Here is a 17,423-nt window from a genome sequence, read left to right as displayed (position 1 = left end):
AAACACTGGTTTTCTATGAAGTGGGAAGAGTCTTAAGCAATAGTCTCTGTGTCAAAAAGGAAATCTGGGTCTTGTGTGAGCAAGACAGAGAAGAAGGAAGATGGAAAAGTATCCCCATGTGATTCAGAAGATAAATATCCAGAGGCAACAATGATCAACAACAAAAAAAAAGGATCCATTAAAATCGTCATTTCAAACTTAAGTATCTATTATAATTAATTAGGACATCCTCTCAGTATTCAAAAATTTCACAAGTGAAGTCAACATTCCATTTCATTCCTTAAAAAACTAAAAACTGAACTACTATATGACCCAGCAATCCCACTAAAGGGCATATAACCAGAGAAAACCATAATTCAAAAAACACATGTACCCCAATGTTCATTGCAGCACTATTTACAATAGCCAGGACACAGAAGCAACCTAAATGTCCATCAACAGACGAATGGATAAAGAAGATGTGGTACATATATACAATGGAATATTATTCAGCCATAAAAGGGAACAAAATTGGGTCACTTGTAGAGACACAGATGGACCTAGAGACTGTCATACAGAGTGAAATAAGCCAGAAAGAGAAAAACAAACATATTAACGCATACATGTGGAATCTAGAAAAATGGTATAGATGATCTTATTTGCAAAGCAGAAATAGAGACACAGACGTAGAGAACAAATGTATGGACACCATGGGGGAGAAGGGGGGTGGGTAGGATGAACAGGGAGATTGGGATTGACATATACACACTATTGATACCATGTATAAAATAGATAACTAATGAGAACCTCTGTACAGCTCAGGGAACTCTACTCAATGCTCTGTGGTGACCTAAATGGGAAGGAAGTCCTAAAAAGAGGGGATATATGTATATCTATAGCTGATTCACTTTGCTGTACAGTAGAAACTAACACAACATTGTAAAGCAACCGTACTCCAATAAAAATTAATTAACAAAAAAAGTACCAGTTAAAAAAAGAAAAATATTCCATTCCATAGCAATGAGAATTTAGAATAAATGAAACTCCCAAACATATGCCAAATTTTTTCATTTTAACTATTTGATTTAATGTTAAACTTTTTCCAAATCTTTTCAAGAGATACTATAATGACAAGTAGAAAATTACTAATTTAATTTTTCTTTTCTTCCATACTTCTGCCCTCAGGCTAAGGTACTATATAACAAAACCAAGAACAAACCACAAGTAATACAGATTAAGAATAACATTTATCAATCACAAATAAGATGTATGATTAGTCCCTAAATATTAAAGAGTTGGTCATTTCATTTTTTTCCTGATTATCAGAATAGAAGAAAACTGATTGGTGGATATCTTAAACATATACGAGTAACCACGTACCATTTGAAACACAGGGAAACTGATGTAAAAATATCAAAGTATGCACTGTTAAATCAATGATAAAATTTTAAGATAATTCATTTTCTCAAAGCTTATCATTCTTTACTATGTTTCTAATTATCATGAACTAGTTTTTCAATAAATACAATTCTTGAGAAATTTAGTTAAGTGGCCATTTTCTACAATTCTAATATAAGCACCCACCTTAAATTAATAGTCACACAGTATAATATAGTGTACAGGATTCAGGCTCAAACAACCTGGGTCCAAATCCCATCTTACTAACTATGGGACTTGAGCATCTTTAACCTCCCCAATCCTACTTCCTTATTATAAAACAAGTTTAATAAAGTACTACCTCAAAGAGTTGTGTAGATTAAATGAGATAATACTTGTAAAAAACACTTATGTTGCCTACATGTAATCAACAGACTCAGTCACACAGCCTGATTTAGATCCAGTTTCACCCCTATTATATATGGATCACAGGACAAAGCATTAATTTCAATCTTTCCTTCTGGAGCACCACTTGCATAATTTGATATAACTGTTCATGCACAGCATATTTAGCACCACAAAATAAAAGTCAATGTCTAATAATATAAACTAGAAAAATATTTGAACTATATGATATGCTGAATTTTGAACTTGACTAAACCGAGGAATTTTCTTTATTTCAAACAGTTAAGTTAAATAAATCAGCAAAATAGTCCCGACAAATAGAAATGGCTCCAAAAATTTTTATGTCAAAAGCCATCTTGCCAATTTAAGTGTAGCTCCTAAGAGATTAACAAATGGTTCCACAAATAACAAATGCTGGTGAGGATGTGGAGATAAGGGAACTCTATACACTGTTGGTGGGAATGCAAATTGGTGCAGCCACTGTGGAAAACAGTATGGAGGTTTCTCAAAAAGCTAAAAATAGAAACACCATATGATCCAGCAATTCTACTCCTGGGTATATATGCAAAGAAAACAAAAACACTAATCTGAAAAGATATATGAAGCCCAATATTCATGGCAGCATTATTTACAATAGCCAAGATATGGAAGCAACCTAAGTGTCCAACAACAGATGAATGGATTAAGAAGATGTGATACATACACACACACACACACACACACACACACACACACAGTGGAATACTACTCCACCATAAAAAATAATGAAATTTTGCCATTTGCAACAACATGGATAGACTTAGAGGGTAATACGCTTAGTGAAAAACATTAAAGAAAGACAAATATTGTATGATATCACTTATATGTGGAAACTAAAAAAATACAACAGGGGACTTCCCTGGTGGTCCAGTGGTTAAGAATCCACCTTCCAATGCAGGGGATGCGGGTTCGATCCCTGGTCGGGGAACTAAGATCCCACATGTCAAGGGGCAGCTAAGCCTGCAAGCCACAACTACTGAGCCCATGCACCACAACTAGAGAGCCCATGCGCCACAACTACTGAGCCGGTGCACCACAACTAGACAGAGAAGCCTGTACTGCAACTAGAGAAGCCCTTGCCCTGCAACGAAGAGCCTGCACACTGCAACAAAAGCCTGCACACCACAATGAAAGATCCAGCATGCCTCAATGAAGATCCCACGTGCTGCAACTAAGACCCGATGTAGCCAAAAACAAAACCAACAAACAACAAACAAGTGAATATAACAAAAAAAGAAGCAGACTCACAGATATAGAGAACAAACTAGTGGTTACCAGTGGAGAGAGGGAAGGGAAAAGGGGCAATATAGGGGTAAAAGATTAAGAGGTACAAGCTATTACGTATAAAATAAGCTACAAGGATATACTGCACAACACAGGGAATACAGCCAATATTTTATTACAACTTTAAACATAGTATGATCTTTAAAAATTGTGAATCACTATGTTGTACACCTGAAACTTACATAATATTATAAATCAACTATACCTCATTAAAAAATAATAAATAAACAAACAAATGGTCATCATTTGCTTTGCTGTTATTTTATTTCAAAAGTTCATCCCTGGGCAGATGAAAATATTAAAAATAGTAAAATTATAAAGTTCCCTGTTAATACAAATGAGATTTCTATGCAGGTTATTAGCATTCCAGCTAAACGATTAAGAACTTAAAAAGAATTAAGATTCAAAGAATGGTAGTGTATTGTTCTAAGTTGTTTGTTTTAAGTGGGTAGGGGTTGGAAGAAAAAAACTGAATTCCTTTCACCATCCCACAACATTCTATAATTCTAAGATCTCAGAAAACTCATATAAATACCAAAATTTAAAACACTACATCCATATACAAAATTTCCCAAGAATCTATATTTGGTTTTGGAAACATAGGGTTGCTTTCTAACATAAAAACTGCTCATCTGCCTGCATATAAAGGTAAGAATTTGAAGAAGATGAAAAATGACAAATCTTCTTTACCTACAATTTCTTCATTGATCTACAATAGAACTCCATTATCTGGACTTATCTAAGGTAATAATCTTCCAAATTATTGCCAGATAGGTAAAACCATGGCCTGATGTAGCCTAAATTGGTACTATAATTTATTCATTGGCTATTATATACCAATTGCTTTGTTATACCTTATAGTTATACCTTATAGTTCCAGCAAGACAGTGAGTAGACTAAGATAACCTAAAAACTATCACTTCACAAATACCTACAAATATTAAATATAACAAAAAATACTTTTCAGTGTACAGCTGAACTTGCAAGAAAGAAAAGGCAACTCCAAGAGATCAAGATGAAGAAGAAACAGGAAAACAATAAGTATTTGAACTGCTATTACAATTGCTGAAGGGGTTCAGAAGGGGAAGCTAGTAAGCTAGAGACTTAAATTTTAATGCCTATGTAGAAACACAAAATACAGTGTGGTGCTCACTCAAGGAATGAAATCTCCATATAAACATGGGACTCTCAAAAGGTAAAAAAGCAGATCCTCCCCACAACCTGCCCCGCCACCCCCCCCAAAAAAAATCCATCCACTGGCACAGGGAAATTACAAATTACTAGTCTTTGGCTGGGCTACTGAGGAAGGAAGGAAGGGAGGGAGGGAGGGAGGGAAGAAGAAGGAAAGATGGAGATAAAGAAATGAACAGTAAACTAGAAGAAAAGATATTAGCCGCAGGAAAGACTGAAAATATTAAAGATTAAGAGACATAAAGGAGGGATTTCCCTGGCAGCCCCAATGCAGGGGGTGTGGGTTCAATCCCTGATTGGGGAGCTAAGATCCCATATGCCCTGTGGCCAAAAAACCAAAACATATAACAGAAGCAATATTGTAAAAAATTCAATAAAGAATTTAAAAAAAAATAGGTCCCCATTAAAAAAATCTTTAAAAAAAAAAAGACATATGAAGGATAGAAAGAAAAAAAAAAAAAACATGTCATGTATTACGAGTTCCAAAATGCAAGTAGGTAAAATAAAGAAAAGGCATTAGTCATGAGAATTCTCCAGAACTAATGAAAAACATAAATCTTCAGATTCAGGAAGCACAGCCACCCGTAGACAAGTTATGGTGAAACTAAAGAACTCCAAAGTCAAAGAAAAAATTTTAAAGCAACAACAGAGACAGATTATCTGTAAAGTTAAATTAGAATGATAACCGTGACAATTTTAACAACAACAAAAGAGACTAGAGGAAAACAGAATCGTATCTTCAAAATAGTAAGCGAGGGCTTCCCTGGTGGCGCAGTGGTTGACAGTCCGCCTGCCGATGCAGGGGACGCAGGTTCATGCCCTGGTGTGGGAAGATCCCACATGCCACGGAGCGGCTGGGCCCATGAGCCATGGCCGCTGAGCCTGCACGTCCGGAGCCTATGCTCCGCAACAGGAGAGGCCACAACAGTGGGAGGCCCGCGTACCGCAAAAAAAAAAAAAAAATAGATCATAGGCCTAAATGTAAGAGCTAAAAGTATAAAATGTCTTGAACACAGGATGTAAATGTTCTAAAATTAGATTGTTGTAATGCTTGCACAACACTGGAAACTTACTAAAAATCACTAAATTGTATACTTAAAACAAGTGACTTTTATGGTATGTAAATTACACCTCAATAAAGATGCTGAAAATCAAGTCACCTCTAAAAGTGACAACGGCTATTAAATAAACCACAGAATTAAGAATGAAGTAGTATATTGCAGAGCCAATAGGCTAATGACTATATAGAAACAAAAAAATTATAAGGTTGGAATATGAGGACTGTAACTATCTAAAATTGCAAATACTACAATAATAGCAAATAGTTATAATTGCACTTAATGTGCCACACATAATTTTAAGTGCTTTACAAGTATTTACTCACTTAATCCTTTCTACAATATAGTTTCCCCATTGTAGAGCTGGGGAAACCAAGGCACAAAGAAGTTAAAAAAACTTGTTCAAAGACTTCCCTGGTGGTCCAGTGGTTAAGAATCCACCTTCCAACGCAGGGGACGCAGGTTCTAACCCTGGTTGGGGAACTAAGATCCCACATGCCACAGGGCAACTAAGCCTGCGTGCTCTAGAGCCCACGAGCCACAACTAGAGAGCCCCGTGCACCACAACTACTGCCCGCACGCCACAACTAGAGAGAAGCCTGCGCATCTCAATGAAGAGCCCACACACCACAACGAAAGATCCCACATGCTGCAACGAACATACCACAACTAAGACCTGATGCAGCCAAATAAATAATAAAATAAATAAATATTTTTTAAAATAAATAAATAAAAGAATTTTTTTAAAAACTTGCTCAAGATCACGACAGGGAGTTAAGAGAGTGATTTTTTTTCTCTTTACACAAATATCTTTAACATTACTATTGTATTATTATGCATTTGAAAAGGAGAGTAGTGGACATCACTGGTTGCCTATCCAGCATCCATTCACTCTGTGAATTTCTTACCCAGATCTTTGTATATCCATCTCTCCCCATACAGCCCAAGTACTTTAGAGGAAATTGACCCCATTCTTAGGTACAGCAGTTGGCCCTGGTTTGCTTAAGCCAATCAGCACATTTCAATGGCCACAATCATTGCTTCAGCAGTCCAATCAGGACTCTTGTTTAGAATGTTAGGACAGAGAGGCTCTCTCTCCCAAGAGTTCTAAACAAGAATACATATGGCCCCAAGTACCAGTGGCAGCAGTCTTATTACCATGAGGGAAACAGCAATGGACTAAAGCTGACATTACAGAAAGGAAAACAGCAACAGAAAGAAACTGGTCTTTAATATTATTGTTACTGTAAATCATGCCCTACCTTTGGACTTCCTGATAAATGAGCCTATAAATCCTTTTTATTGTGTTTAAACCAGTTTGAGTTTTCTATTATAACATGAAGTATCAATACAAACTGATATGGAGGAGAAGCCCACAAACAAGCATATTTCTAGAATAGATTACTCTTAACCTTTAAATTATGATGTCAGATATTAAGGAGGAAATAATTCTAGATACACACATCAAAATAGAAACATGATGAATGATTACCCATCTAATAAATGTTCATATAAAAGCCTGAAAAGAAACTGCCTGCAATTTTATGTCCCACACAGTATTTTTTAATATTTTAATTTGACATTTTAAATGTTATTTTTTTTAAATCTAGATTTCCAGTTCTTCCCAAAAAATCAAAAGGTTCACACATCACTGGGCTCATGTTACTGTAGGACAACAATCAGCTAAAATGGAACAGCAGATGCCCCACAAGTATAGTCTCTGCACAGTCAATACAAACAGAACCTCTGTATGACCTGCTCAGCTTCTATAGGTGTTAAGAGTTTGCACCATTAATATCTCGCAGAACCTGTATCAATGCCACGTAATGAGTAATGAAAAATTATATTCCATCTTCTAATCTTTAACTCTTTTTTTCTTGGCCACACTGTGCAGCTTGTGGGATCTTAATTCCCTGACCAGGGTTTGAACCCCGGCCATGGCAATGAAAGTGCCTAGTCCTAACCACCAGACTGCCAGGGAACTCCCTAAGCTTTAACAGTTTAATTAAAATGGTACAGTTACTTTTTTCTTTTTTTGGTACAGTTACTTTTTGAAGAAAAAAATTTCATGAAAACATGTATCTGTCACCAGCCCACGGGAAACACTATTCTTGAATTAAATAGCATGGAACACCTATAAATACCTGGTGGAAGCCTTAAACTCAGCAATGAGTTCCTGAAAACATGCCAATATAATTATTTGGGTCCAAAAGTTTGACAAATTACTTTAGCATACAGATGGAGACAAAAAAAAATGGTTTTAAATTGCAACAAGAAAAATGTAAAAGCTGACCAGAGGTTTTAAACACCTGAATACACAGGTGTACTATTAATCAAAACTTACCTATAAAACAGATTTGCAAAAGAAATTACAAGAAGGGTGGTAAATTCCAAAGAAACTTATAACAGGGACTTCCCTGGTAGTCCAATGGTAAAGAATCCGCCTTACAATGCAGGGGACGGGGGTTCGATCCGTGGTCAGCGAACTAAGATCCCACATGCCACGGGGCAACTAAACCTGCCCGCCACAACTACTGAGCTCGTGCCCCTCAACTAGAGCCCGTGTGCCGCAAGCTACAGAGCCCACGTGCTCTGGAACCCCTGCGCCACAATTGCAGAGCCCATGCACCCTGGAGTCTGCACGCCACAACTAGAGAACAGAAAACCCACACAACACAGCTAGAGAGAGGCCTGCGCACCACAATGAAGAGCCCGCATGCCAGAGCAAAAGATCCCACATGCCTCAGGGAAGATCCCGTGCGCATTAACTAAGCCCTAACGCAGCCAAAAATAAAATAATAAATAAATCATGAAAAAAAAGGAAATTTATAACTGTGTAAGGTCAAGCTACATTAGTAAAGTTGGAGGCAGTACTTTGTAAAGAAAGACTTTTGAAGTTATATGGCTCTACTACCTCTTACTATTTGGACAGCTCTCAGGGAGGGGAGGTTGTTTAATTTTAACAGTACAAACTTTATGGCTTAAAGTAACTAATATGTAACCAATACGAGAGAATCGGTAGCATACAAACTATTTTAATAAAATGCCTGAAAAGTAGGAAAAAGTTATGATAGCTGCATATATATAATATTAATAAATACATATATAATATAAAATATAATAAACTTACTAATGAAAAATCCAATGAAGAAAGGATAAAGGAGGAGCATGCATGAGGATTCAGTGATACTGGTAATATGCTGATTCTTTAAGTTAAATGAAGTTTCAAAGGGTTTATAATATTTCATTACTTATACATGTCACACATTCTTTTGTCTGTATCCTAATTTTCACAATTTTAATCCAATATATTGACTGTAAAAAAACTTAATAATCAACTTTCTGCATCTACATTCTGAGTGAAAAAACTGACTGAATAACCTGAAAAAAAAATTTTTTTTTACTTTTTTTTGAAAGCTATTTGAATGGTCAATAAGAAGATATGAAAACTGAACAAGGTTTCAGCAATTCATATTTAGCAGGACCAATGATTTTGCTGTCCTTACATTGGGGAAAGCTATGCCTAAGCTATAAATATCTGCTTAGGGAAGCAAACAACTCTACATCAACTCAAGAGACAGATGTATTCCTAGAAGGGTTGTCATTCTAAGAATCACCAATCTGCTTCACCTTTCAGGCTCTCAGTTTCCTTAACTATATAATGAGCTCTATGTATTAAACACTTAATGAGGGAAGAATTTAAAAACATAGGTAAAGCACCTGGCCCATTGCCCAGCACATAGTAAACTGTAGTGACTTTTTTTAAATCACACATTATTAATGTAACTTCTTTCTTTGAGTAGAATTGAGACTAAGGCTGATAACTATCGATTAGAAAATATTTAAGTGCAGCAGTACTAACCCTGAAATGGACTAGTTTACCACATTCCCGATATTTTCAGTTCCCAAGATTTAAGAGACTGGCCAAGGCCCTGTAGGAGCATGAAAAGTTTTGTAAGGGAGAAGGGAAGGATATCTGTAGGAGCATGAAAAGTTTTGTAAGGGAGAAGGGAAGGAAAAGAACTAATCTAATCCTCTCAGCAACTTTCTCTGCCCTACATGAGAGGAGAACGATGGTGAAGAGGAAGTGTAATTGAACAGATTTTCCCTCTCCTTCTACCCAGACACCTACTGACCTGCATATATGTAGCTATGAAAGACTTAACCAGTCACCTTAAAATCTCTACCAGGTATACAGTTCTAGGCAGCATATGAACGAACTATTACTACATAATTTGGATTTTCCTTAATGATAAAATGCAAGTGACTCATGTTCGGTCATCCACCTCCACAGAAGACGTTCTAAAGAACAGAGGAGTTGGAATCCTTCTGCCAGAGGAATGTTGTGTTTCACACACAAACAACTAATGATGGACTATATCACTACCACACATTTCTCTTTAACATCCAAGATACATGAGGTTTAGAAAAAGAAAAAGAAAAAAATTGAGAAGGAAAGTTTTCAAGTCTATTTGGAGACAAAGGGATACACAGATTTGCCATTTATCTCCTTCAGATTCACAAACTTTGGAAGTCCACATAGACGCAAGATCCCCAAAATGTTTACAACTGTTGAAACTGAATGATAGACACCAGAGTTCATTAAACTGTTCTATTTTTGTGCACACCTGAACATTTCCATAATATACATAATTTTTTTAAAATGTGTACGTGCGTGTCAGTATTTGTATATAAACTCCCAACATAACAAACTGGTAGAGAAATACCCAATTGTTCAAAATTTTCTTATCCCATAGGTAAGTGAATTTCATCAAGCTACTTTCTCATTCTAGAAGTTGTACCACAGGTGCCAGTCCATTAGTAAAGCTCTAGTGAAGGAAATAATTAACTGCCCTGAATAAAACAAGCCTAACCTTGAAAAAAGAGGCAAAGGGGAAAGGTAATAAACAGTTATTCAACTATTGCACATTCATATTTGTTCCCATCTATTATCTTCTAACACAGGTGAATAGGTGGAAGAAGGGGAAATATCTAAAGGCCAAATTTACTTTTTATATTTTACGTTGATGGGCAACAGAAATTGGAATAAAGAAATCTAAAAAGTCCCCATTAGAAATGATAACCATTTCTAAGACTAGAGAAAAAGGAAAGTATCGCATATCCACATTTTAAAAATAACATTCATAACTCATAGTAGTATAACCAGCAACTTCCAATGACCAAATATGCTTTGCTATAGACATGAATTCACAAATGAAATAAAGATTATACTATATCTGCTGCAATTCTCTTTTTAAATTGCCATTCAATATTCACAAGATGTAACCCTAAATTCTTTCCAAAATTTGACTTTTGTTAATTATGTCTAAAAATAAAACTAATCAAAATTAAATATAAATGCTAACTTTGCAGAAAATTAATCTTTCATCAGCCCTGTGAACAAGAATTTTCTGTTCAAAATTTATGGCAAAACATAACTTAGGCAGACTCGAAAGAGTAGGTAGGACATTATTTCTCAAGTCCAAAAGAAGGTCAAAAGAACTTACTTAAAATGTCCGAAATTCACACTTAGATATACATCCCAAGGGGGAAAAAAATTTATAGAATAAAACTCCTCCACTGAAATCCTCCATAATACTTCCATAGCAACAATTATTTCCTTAGGACCAAAGTGATCTGTTCACTTTCTCAAAACCTGGAGCATCTAAGTTTACATAATTCCCCTTAAACTGAAAAATACAAGAAATTGTTTCATTTAGGTCAGCAGAATTTTGTTTCTATCATCAGCCTGAGTAGAGCACATGGCTCCAGCGCTAACGTCTTGTTCCCCAACCCACTGAGAAGATATGCTCGTAAAATAGAGATCTACTTACCAGGTTAAAGACAGTTTCTACAATATCCCTATTGGATACTTCTCCAACTTCAACCAACCCCGTCAACACGGCAAATTTCATTCTGATGCCCCTGATAGGGAGTCCTGGTTTCAGAGACAAGGCACCCCCTTCGGCAGGGGTTTCTTCTCCTTTCCCTCCACCTCCCCCGTCATCACCTGTTGGTGGCGGGGAAGGAGCAATACTGTCTTCACTGGCCATTGCGAGTTCACGATAAAGGAACACTCGGAGTCACTCTGGGACAGCAGTCGTTGCGCTAGTAATAAGCACACAGGCGCAAAGCAAAACGGAAAGGGTCACTCTTCCAAGTTGTGGAGAAACCCCAAAAGCAGTTGATGTGGAAAGTCCTTGGCGTCGCCTTCCTCCTCTTGGGGAATATTTGTCCAATCTCTCTCCCCGAGGCTGACAACAACGCCAAACCCTATTGGAAGATTAAATCAATGTTAAATAGGCTAGGTTTTGTTTTAGGGTTTTGCGGGGAGAGAAGGGAGTAGTGTCCGTCAAATAAGTTCCTCACAGGACCCCGCTACCAGCCACCCGCTTCCCCGCGCCTCAAGGCGCGGGGTTCTGAGCGAAGGCTGGTTCCAGAGGCCCGAGAACAGGTTCATTCCTCCCCCACACTCTCGCAGGTTCCAGGCGCAGGGCAATCTCTCCTCACAGGTGCACGGAAAAGGAAACTGTCGCTGGGAAAGGGCGGGGGGGGAGGTCGGAGGAAAGCAGGGGTCCCCAAGCTACCCTAGAGGGAGAAAGTTCCTCCTCACCCAGACACTCCGGCCTCGTCCTTGCCCCCCGCCAGGCAGCCGCGAGACGGAGGTGGCGGCTGAGATCCAGGGCAGGAAAGGGCGGGGGAAAGGGGCGGTGATGATTCTCAACGCTCGGCCCAGGGGGAGGAGTGGAGCACCTCTCGGGCACCTGAGGTTCGACTGGCAGAGGAGGGGTGGTGTGTGTAGTGGCCAGAAGGGAGGGGAGTCCCGGCGGCTACGACGAAGAGAGGAGGGAGGAGAGAGAGGTCAGTGCACCTGATCGCAGCCTCCAAGTTTCCCTAGTCCGCTCCCCGGGAGTCCGCGGCTGCACAGAACTCCATGGCTTCCTGGCCCGCCCCACCCCACCCCACCCCACCCCTGCGCTCAGCCTTTGCAAAATCAGCCGCTGCCGGCACTACGGACGCCGCGGCTGAGGCTGCTGCGGGCGATGAGGATGCTACTGCCACAGCTTGCCCCTCCACTGCTCGCGCGACTGTCCGCGTGCCCACTTAAGCTGCTCCCCGCCGCCATGACAGCGCCGAGGGCGGCCGGGTGCGGCGTGCGCGTGCGCAAGCGCGAGCAGCCGGGCGGGCGCGAAGGCGGAGGCGACCGCGCGGCGGCGTGGGTACGCGCGGGCGGCCCCGGGGGCCGGAGAGGGCGGAGGCGCCGGGCGCGGGCTTGCTGGTAGGATTGCGTGTGAGGGCTGGCGCGCTACGCAGGTAGCACCAGGTGTATCCCCGGCCCGGCCAGAAAAGACCTTTATTTTCAGCAGCCGACTCTTCCCCCGCCTCCCACTCCCCGACCTGAGAAGGTGCTTTGGCGAGTGCCGAGGCGGTGATTCTGACGCTCCTTCTGTTAAGTTACCGTAGGGCCTCCTGGCGCGGAAGGAACCCGCCCCACGTTGCCAGGGTGTCTTCTTGGACTCGGAGAAGGACACCTGAGGGACCGCCACGAGCTAGAGAGGTGGCAGCTCCGGAGCCAGCGGGGCTGCTGTCCTTGTCTAAAGGAGCAGAGTCTCCACCCCTGACAGCTTTCAGCTGCCGCCCGCCCGCCGCGCTCGGCGAAGACTCGGAAAGAGATTTCCACTGGGATTCCCTGACAGCTGCCACCTTCCTTTCGGAGCGGGGTGTGGGGCGGGGAGATCGTGTGGACGAGGAACGGGGAAAATTCCTTGCAGCTGCCGCCCGACCAAACCTCTCCCACGTTCTAAGAAAGGGAGGACTCCTGAGACAGCTGCTCCAAGCAGCGTGGAGGCGGGGTGCATTTTGCCTGTAGATCTCGGAGGGGTGTTTTTCCTCTCGGGATTTTCCAATGTGAAAGTTAGGCTCGCCTTATTCTCAGATTAGTTTAAGAGATCAATTATATTAGGATTGGAACCAGCACAGATCATCATAATCTGTGTCCTGTTCCCCCACCACCACCCGTTAACAGTATTCTTCCTGACGCATTAGTGAAAAACAAACAAATATTATAGAGGAAAGTGGCTTTTCACCCTTATGGTACTCTTTGAAGACGTAAGGCCTTAAAACATATATAATATTTAAAATACTCGCATTTAAAAGTCAAGCCAAAGTGGGGTCAAAGTTAGGAAGTATTGTGGGACAGTCAAGAAAAATTATATTGGTTCTAGGGAGGAAATAGTTTTCTAGAGAAAGGGTTATTTGAGATGGGCTTGGAAAATGAACTGGACTTTAGCACATGGAAATTTGGGAGGAAGGATGTGGCATGAGAAAAGACAAGAAGCACAGGAGCGTCTTCAGAAAAGTTTTAAAAGCTTACACCTTTTTAAAAATACTAAAATGAATTCAGCTGTACCACATCTCATGGTTGCAAATGTTGAAGATTTGTTTCCTGTAAGTGGGTTTAATATTACAAAGATGAGGCAGACATTTTTCTCCAGATCTGAAATGATGACTTGTGCATTGCCAGGGTAAGAGGCAGTATCAACGTCTTGCCATTCCTGAAAATTTAAACACGTCAGGTTTATATTTTAAATCATTAAACGAAGAAGTCGGGAATAAGGAGAAGTGGGTGTGCCAGGAGGAGAGAGACAACTTTCACTTCATTGTGAACACATCTGGAGGGAGGAAGGGAGGCATTAAACAATGAAAGGCCTCTCATAGCATTTTGCTGCTTCAGATTTGGGCAAATAGTCTAACCTTGAGTATGTTAATATATCTGGCATATAAGTGCTAGTGGAGTATTTGTTAATAAATAAATGTCCTCCATTGAGAAGAAGCAGATGATAGTGAAATGCCCTAAACACAGTGTGGTCACAGTTATTCAGTCTAAATGACCTAGGGCTAAGGTTTATGTCTGTTATGGATTTGCCATCTCACCGTTAATGCTGTTCCACTGATGAAACAAAAAGAGATGTAAGACAATAATCCAACTGTTTTTTACAATTTTTCAGAGTTATCCACCCTCCTGCTTTACTTTGCCCCTGGTTACAGTAAAACAGTTGCCAGAAATCAGAGGTTCACTGCAGAAGGAAACTTCACTTCTAGCCAAGTCACAGTTAAAATACAATAGCTGTGGATTATTGTTTAGCTGTAAAGAATACAGCCATGGAGTGCTTCAGGTAAACTGTTCTTCAGCTATTAAGCTCCTTCACGGCACAATACTTTGAACATTGTAGGTACTCAATACATATTATTTGGATTGAGTTAAAACTCTAAAGTTACTTGCTTTAATTTTTCTGGCCTGAAAACCCTTGCTTGAGTCTATACAACTATTGCCAGTTAGAGAGAGGAAGATCCTGGTATAAAAGGATACTTTAATATGGAAAGCTGGGAATTCCCTGACGTTTCAGTGGTTAGGACTCAGCGCTTTCACTACCGGGGGCCCGGGTTAAATTCCTGGTTGGGGAACGAAGGTCCCACAAGCCATGCGGCGTGGGCAAAAATAAAAAATAAATTAATAATAATATGGAGAGCAGTTTTACCATTTGTTAAAATTTGTTTACATTTTAGTACTATTATGAAAGTTTTCTAGTCAAAAGACTTCATATGAACTATCAGCATATGATTTTTTTTTTTTTTTTTTTGCAGTACGCGGGCCTCTCGCTGTTGTGGTCTCTCCCGTTGCGGAGCACAGGCTCTGGACGCGCAGGCTCAGCGGCCACGGCTCATGGGCCCAGCCGCTTCGTGGCATGTGGGATCTTCCCAGACCGGGGCACAAACCCGCGTCCCCTCCATTGGCAGGTGGACTCTCAACCACTGTGCCACCAGGGAAGCCCCAGCATGTGATATTATAGGACTGCCGTACTTGTATCCCTGTATCATACACTCAACTGCTGCACAAAAGAGAAGAAAAAAAGGAAGAGGGCAGTAGAGTGCTCCCGAATATGGCTGCCACCAGTGTCTGTGTCCCCAGGGTGAGCCGCAACTGTCCCCCACTCCCCCCATCCAGGGTCTCCAAAACCAGCAGGGCACTAACTGACCTATGAGTGCTGAAGAGTTTACAGATGGATTCAAGCTTTCTGGATACCCTGACATCAACTGTGTCACTTGGACCTTCCTCATGTCTAAGATCAACAGAAACACCAACTAAAACTAGGTACATGAATTGTATACATCACATAAAGAAACATAAAAGCAAAATGTTCTAAGATGAAAGGGAAAACAGATCATCACAAGTCTTCATTAACAGAAAGAAAAAAATGTATTGGAATTCTGAGAGGGAAGTACACCTAAATTTGGAGAATAAAGATGAAAAAAATTTTGTTTTAAAATGGAAAAGGAAGGAATAGGGGGAAAAATTACCTTTTATAAATCCAGACTTAAATTTTTCATCATCATCTAACTTATATTTCTCTCTGATATCACCACCTTGACAGAATTAAGGACTAAAGGTTTTCATAATTTTACTTGCCTTCAGCATACATTGACATCATAATAGAGAGGAAAAGAAAAGAGTGGATTCAGAACAGGAAGCCTTGTGCATAACTCAAAGGAACTCAAGCAAAGAGAATGTAATTTCACGGTGAAATCAAAATGATTATTGATCTGCAAGCCTTTACCTATATGCAAAGAAAAGAAAATTTTGATAACAAAGATAGGATGGAATTTTTCTTTGTTTCTACCAGAAAATACACCCAATCCACCCAATTGTAACTTATTGGCATTTTGCTAGGTTGTAGATTAAATGATAATTTAGGAAAAAGGTACCATCTACATGATTTGCTCTGCACCTAGAGAATTTGGAGAATTCTTCAAATTCTTATTCAGCGTAGCTTATATCATAGGCTGGAATGGAAATTTATGGCCTTGGCTTGCAGCACTCTCCTCACAAGAAAGGCAAACATTGCTTTTACTATTCACTAAATCTTACTAATGTTAAGTAAAACTTCGAATGTTAGTAATATTTATTAATGACACTTTTATTGGGCAAGACTCTGGGAACAATTGCAATTTAAGAGGAAAAGACATTGCCCACCCTTATAGTTGGAAATTCAAATGTTTAAGATTGAAAGTTCACACAATTGTTCAATATCTAGAAGTTCAAAATGATCCACATGAAGTTAATTACGTTTGGGGCATTTTTAATATTTATTTATTTTGACTTCACTGGGTCTTAGTTGCGGCACACGGGATCTTTAGTTGCATCATGCAAACTCTTAGTTGCGATATGCATGCGGGATCTAGTTTCCCGACCAGGGATCAAACCCAGGCCCCCTGCATTACATGGAGTCTTACTCACTGGACCACCAGGGAAGTCCTGTTTGGGGCATTTTTAAATTCTTGTTTCCCTTGTGTATGTCACATGAGGGATAAAGACTTTGAAAAGGGCAACTCTACTATCAGTAGGTATGCTAGCCAAGACATATGCTTTAAGACATAAAATATTAATGAAGTATTTAGCATAGTTGACATGGACATATACTAGATTGGTTGATTGTTTTGTTTTCCCACATCTATTTTGTTCTTAAGTAGTGTGTAAATACGTAGCCCATTTGCAGTGTTCTCTTACAATAGTAAGATAGTAATTGTCATGAGACTGCAATGAAATGTACCACCATCCCACCCCACCCCACCCGTTTGCAATCTATATAAGTGCATATCCCTAGAATGACTGTTGGCATTGTCAGCTCAACTCTGAATTGCTTGTCTAGGTGAGGTCTCTGAGAGGCCAGTGTCTCCCCTGAAAGTGGTAGGTTGCCATTTCAGTCACCAAGATTACAAGTGGTGGTTCAAATAGGAAATGAGACCACCAGGAGATTGACTTCAAGCAGACGGGAGAGGAAATTACTTTTTCCAGCCCTTATTCTCTGAGGTTCGAACTTTGAATTGCTTGCTAGTACTCCAAAATGAGAAAGGTGACTTCTGTCATGTAGAAGCATGCTTAGAGTATTCCTTCTTGGAACCTAAGCCACATGGAGAAGCTGTGTGGAGAACAATCAAGGCCTTCAATCAACAGCCCCAGCTGAGTTCCAAGCCGACAAGCAGCACCAACTGCCCGCTACAAGAGCTAGCGATCATGGATATTCCAGCTGG

General features: G+C 39.9%; 1 protein-coding gene across 2 annotated transcripts in view; it reads right to left on the bottom strand.

Moving 5' to 3' along the window:
• LRBA (LPS responsive beige-like anchor protein) overlaps positions 1 to 12,272 on the bottom strand; it is a 753,999-nt gene extending 741,727 nt beyond the window's left edge. The window contains exons 1-2 of one of the 2 annotated variants that reach the window (XM_032633582.1): positions 11,947 to 12,272; positions 11,168 to 11,606 (exon numbers count right to left, since the gene is read on the bottom strand). In XM_032633582.1, the coding sequence (XP_032489473.1) occupies positions 11,168 to 11,386 (219 nt within the window). In that variant the 5' untranslated portion in view covers positions 11,387 to 11,606; positions 11,947 to 12,272. The remainder of the gene's footprint in view (positions 1 to 11,167; positions 11,607 to 11,946) is intronic. The other variant, XM_032633583.1, reaches the window with a different exon arrangement.
• Between the last annotated feature and the right edge of the window lie 5,151 nt (positions 12,273 to 17,423).

Source organism: Phocoena sinus, chromosome 5, assembly GCF_008692025.1.
Source record: "Phocoena sinus isolate mPhoSin1 chromosome 5, mPhoSin1.pri, whole genome shotgun sequence".
In the NCBI taxonomy this organism is placed as follows: Eukaryota; Metazoa; Chordata; class Mammalia; order Artiodactyla; family Phocoenidae; genus Phocoena; species Phocoena sinus.
The sequence above is the reverse complement of the archived record's forward strand: the minus strand, read 5'-3'. Positions and strand labels throughout refer to the sequence as shown.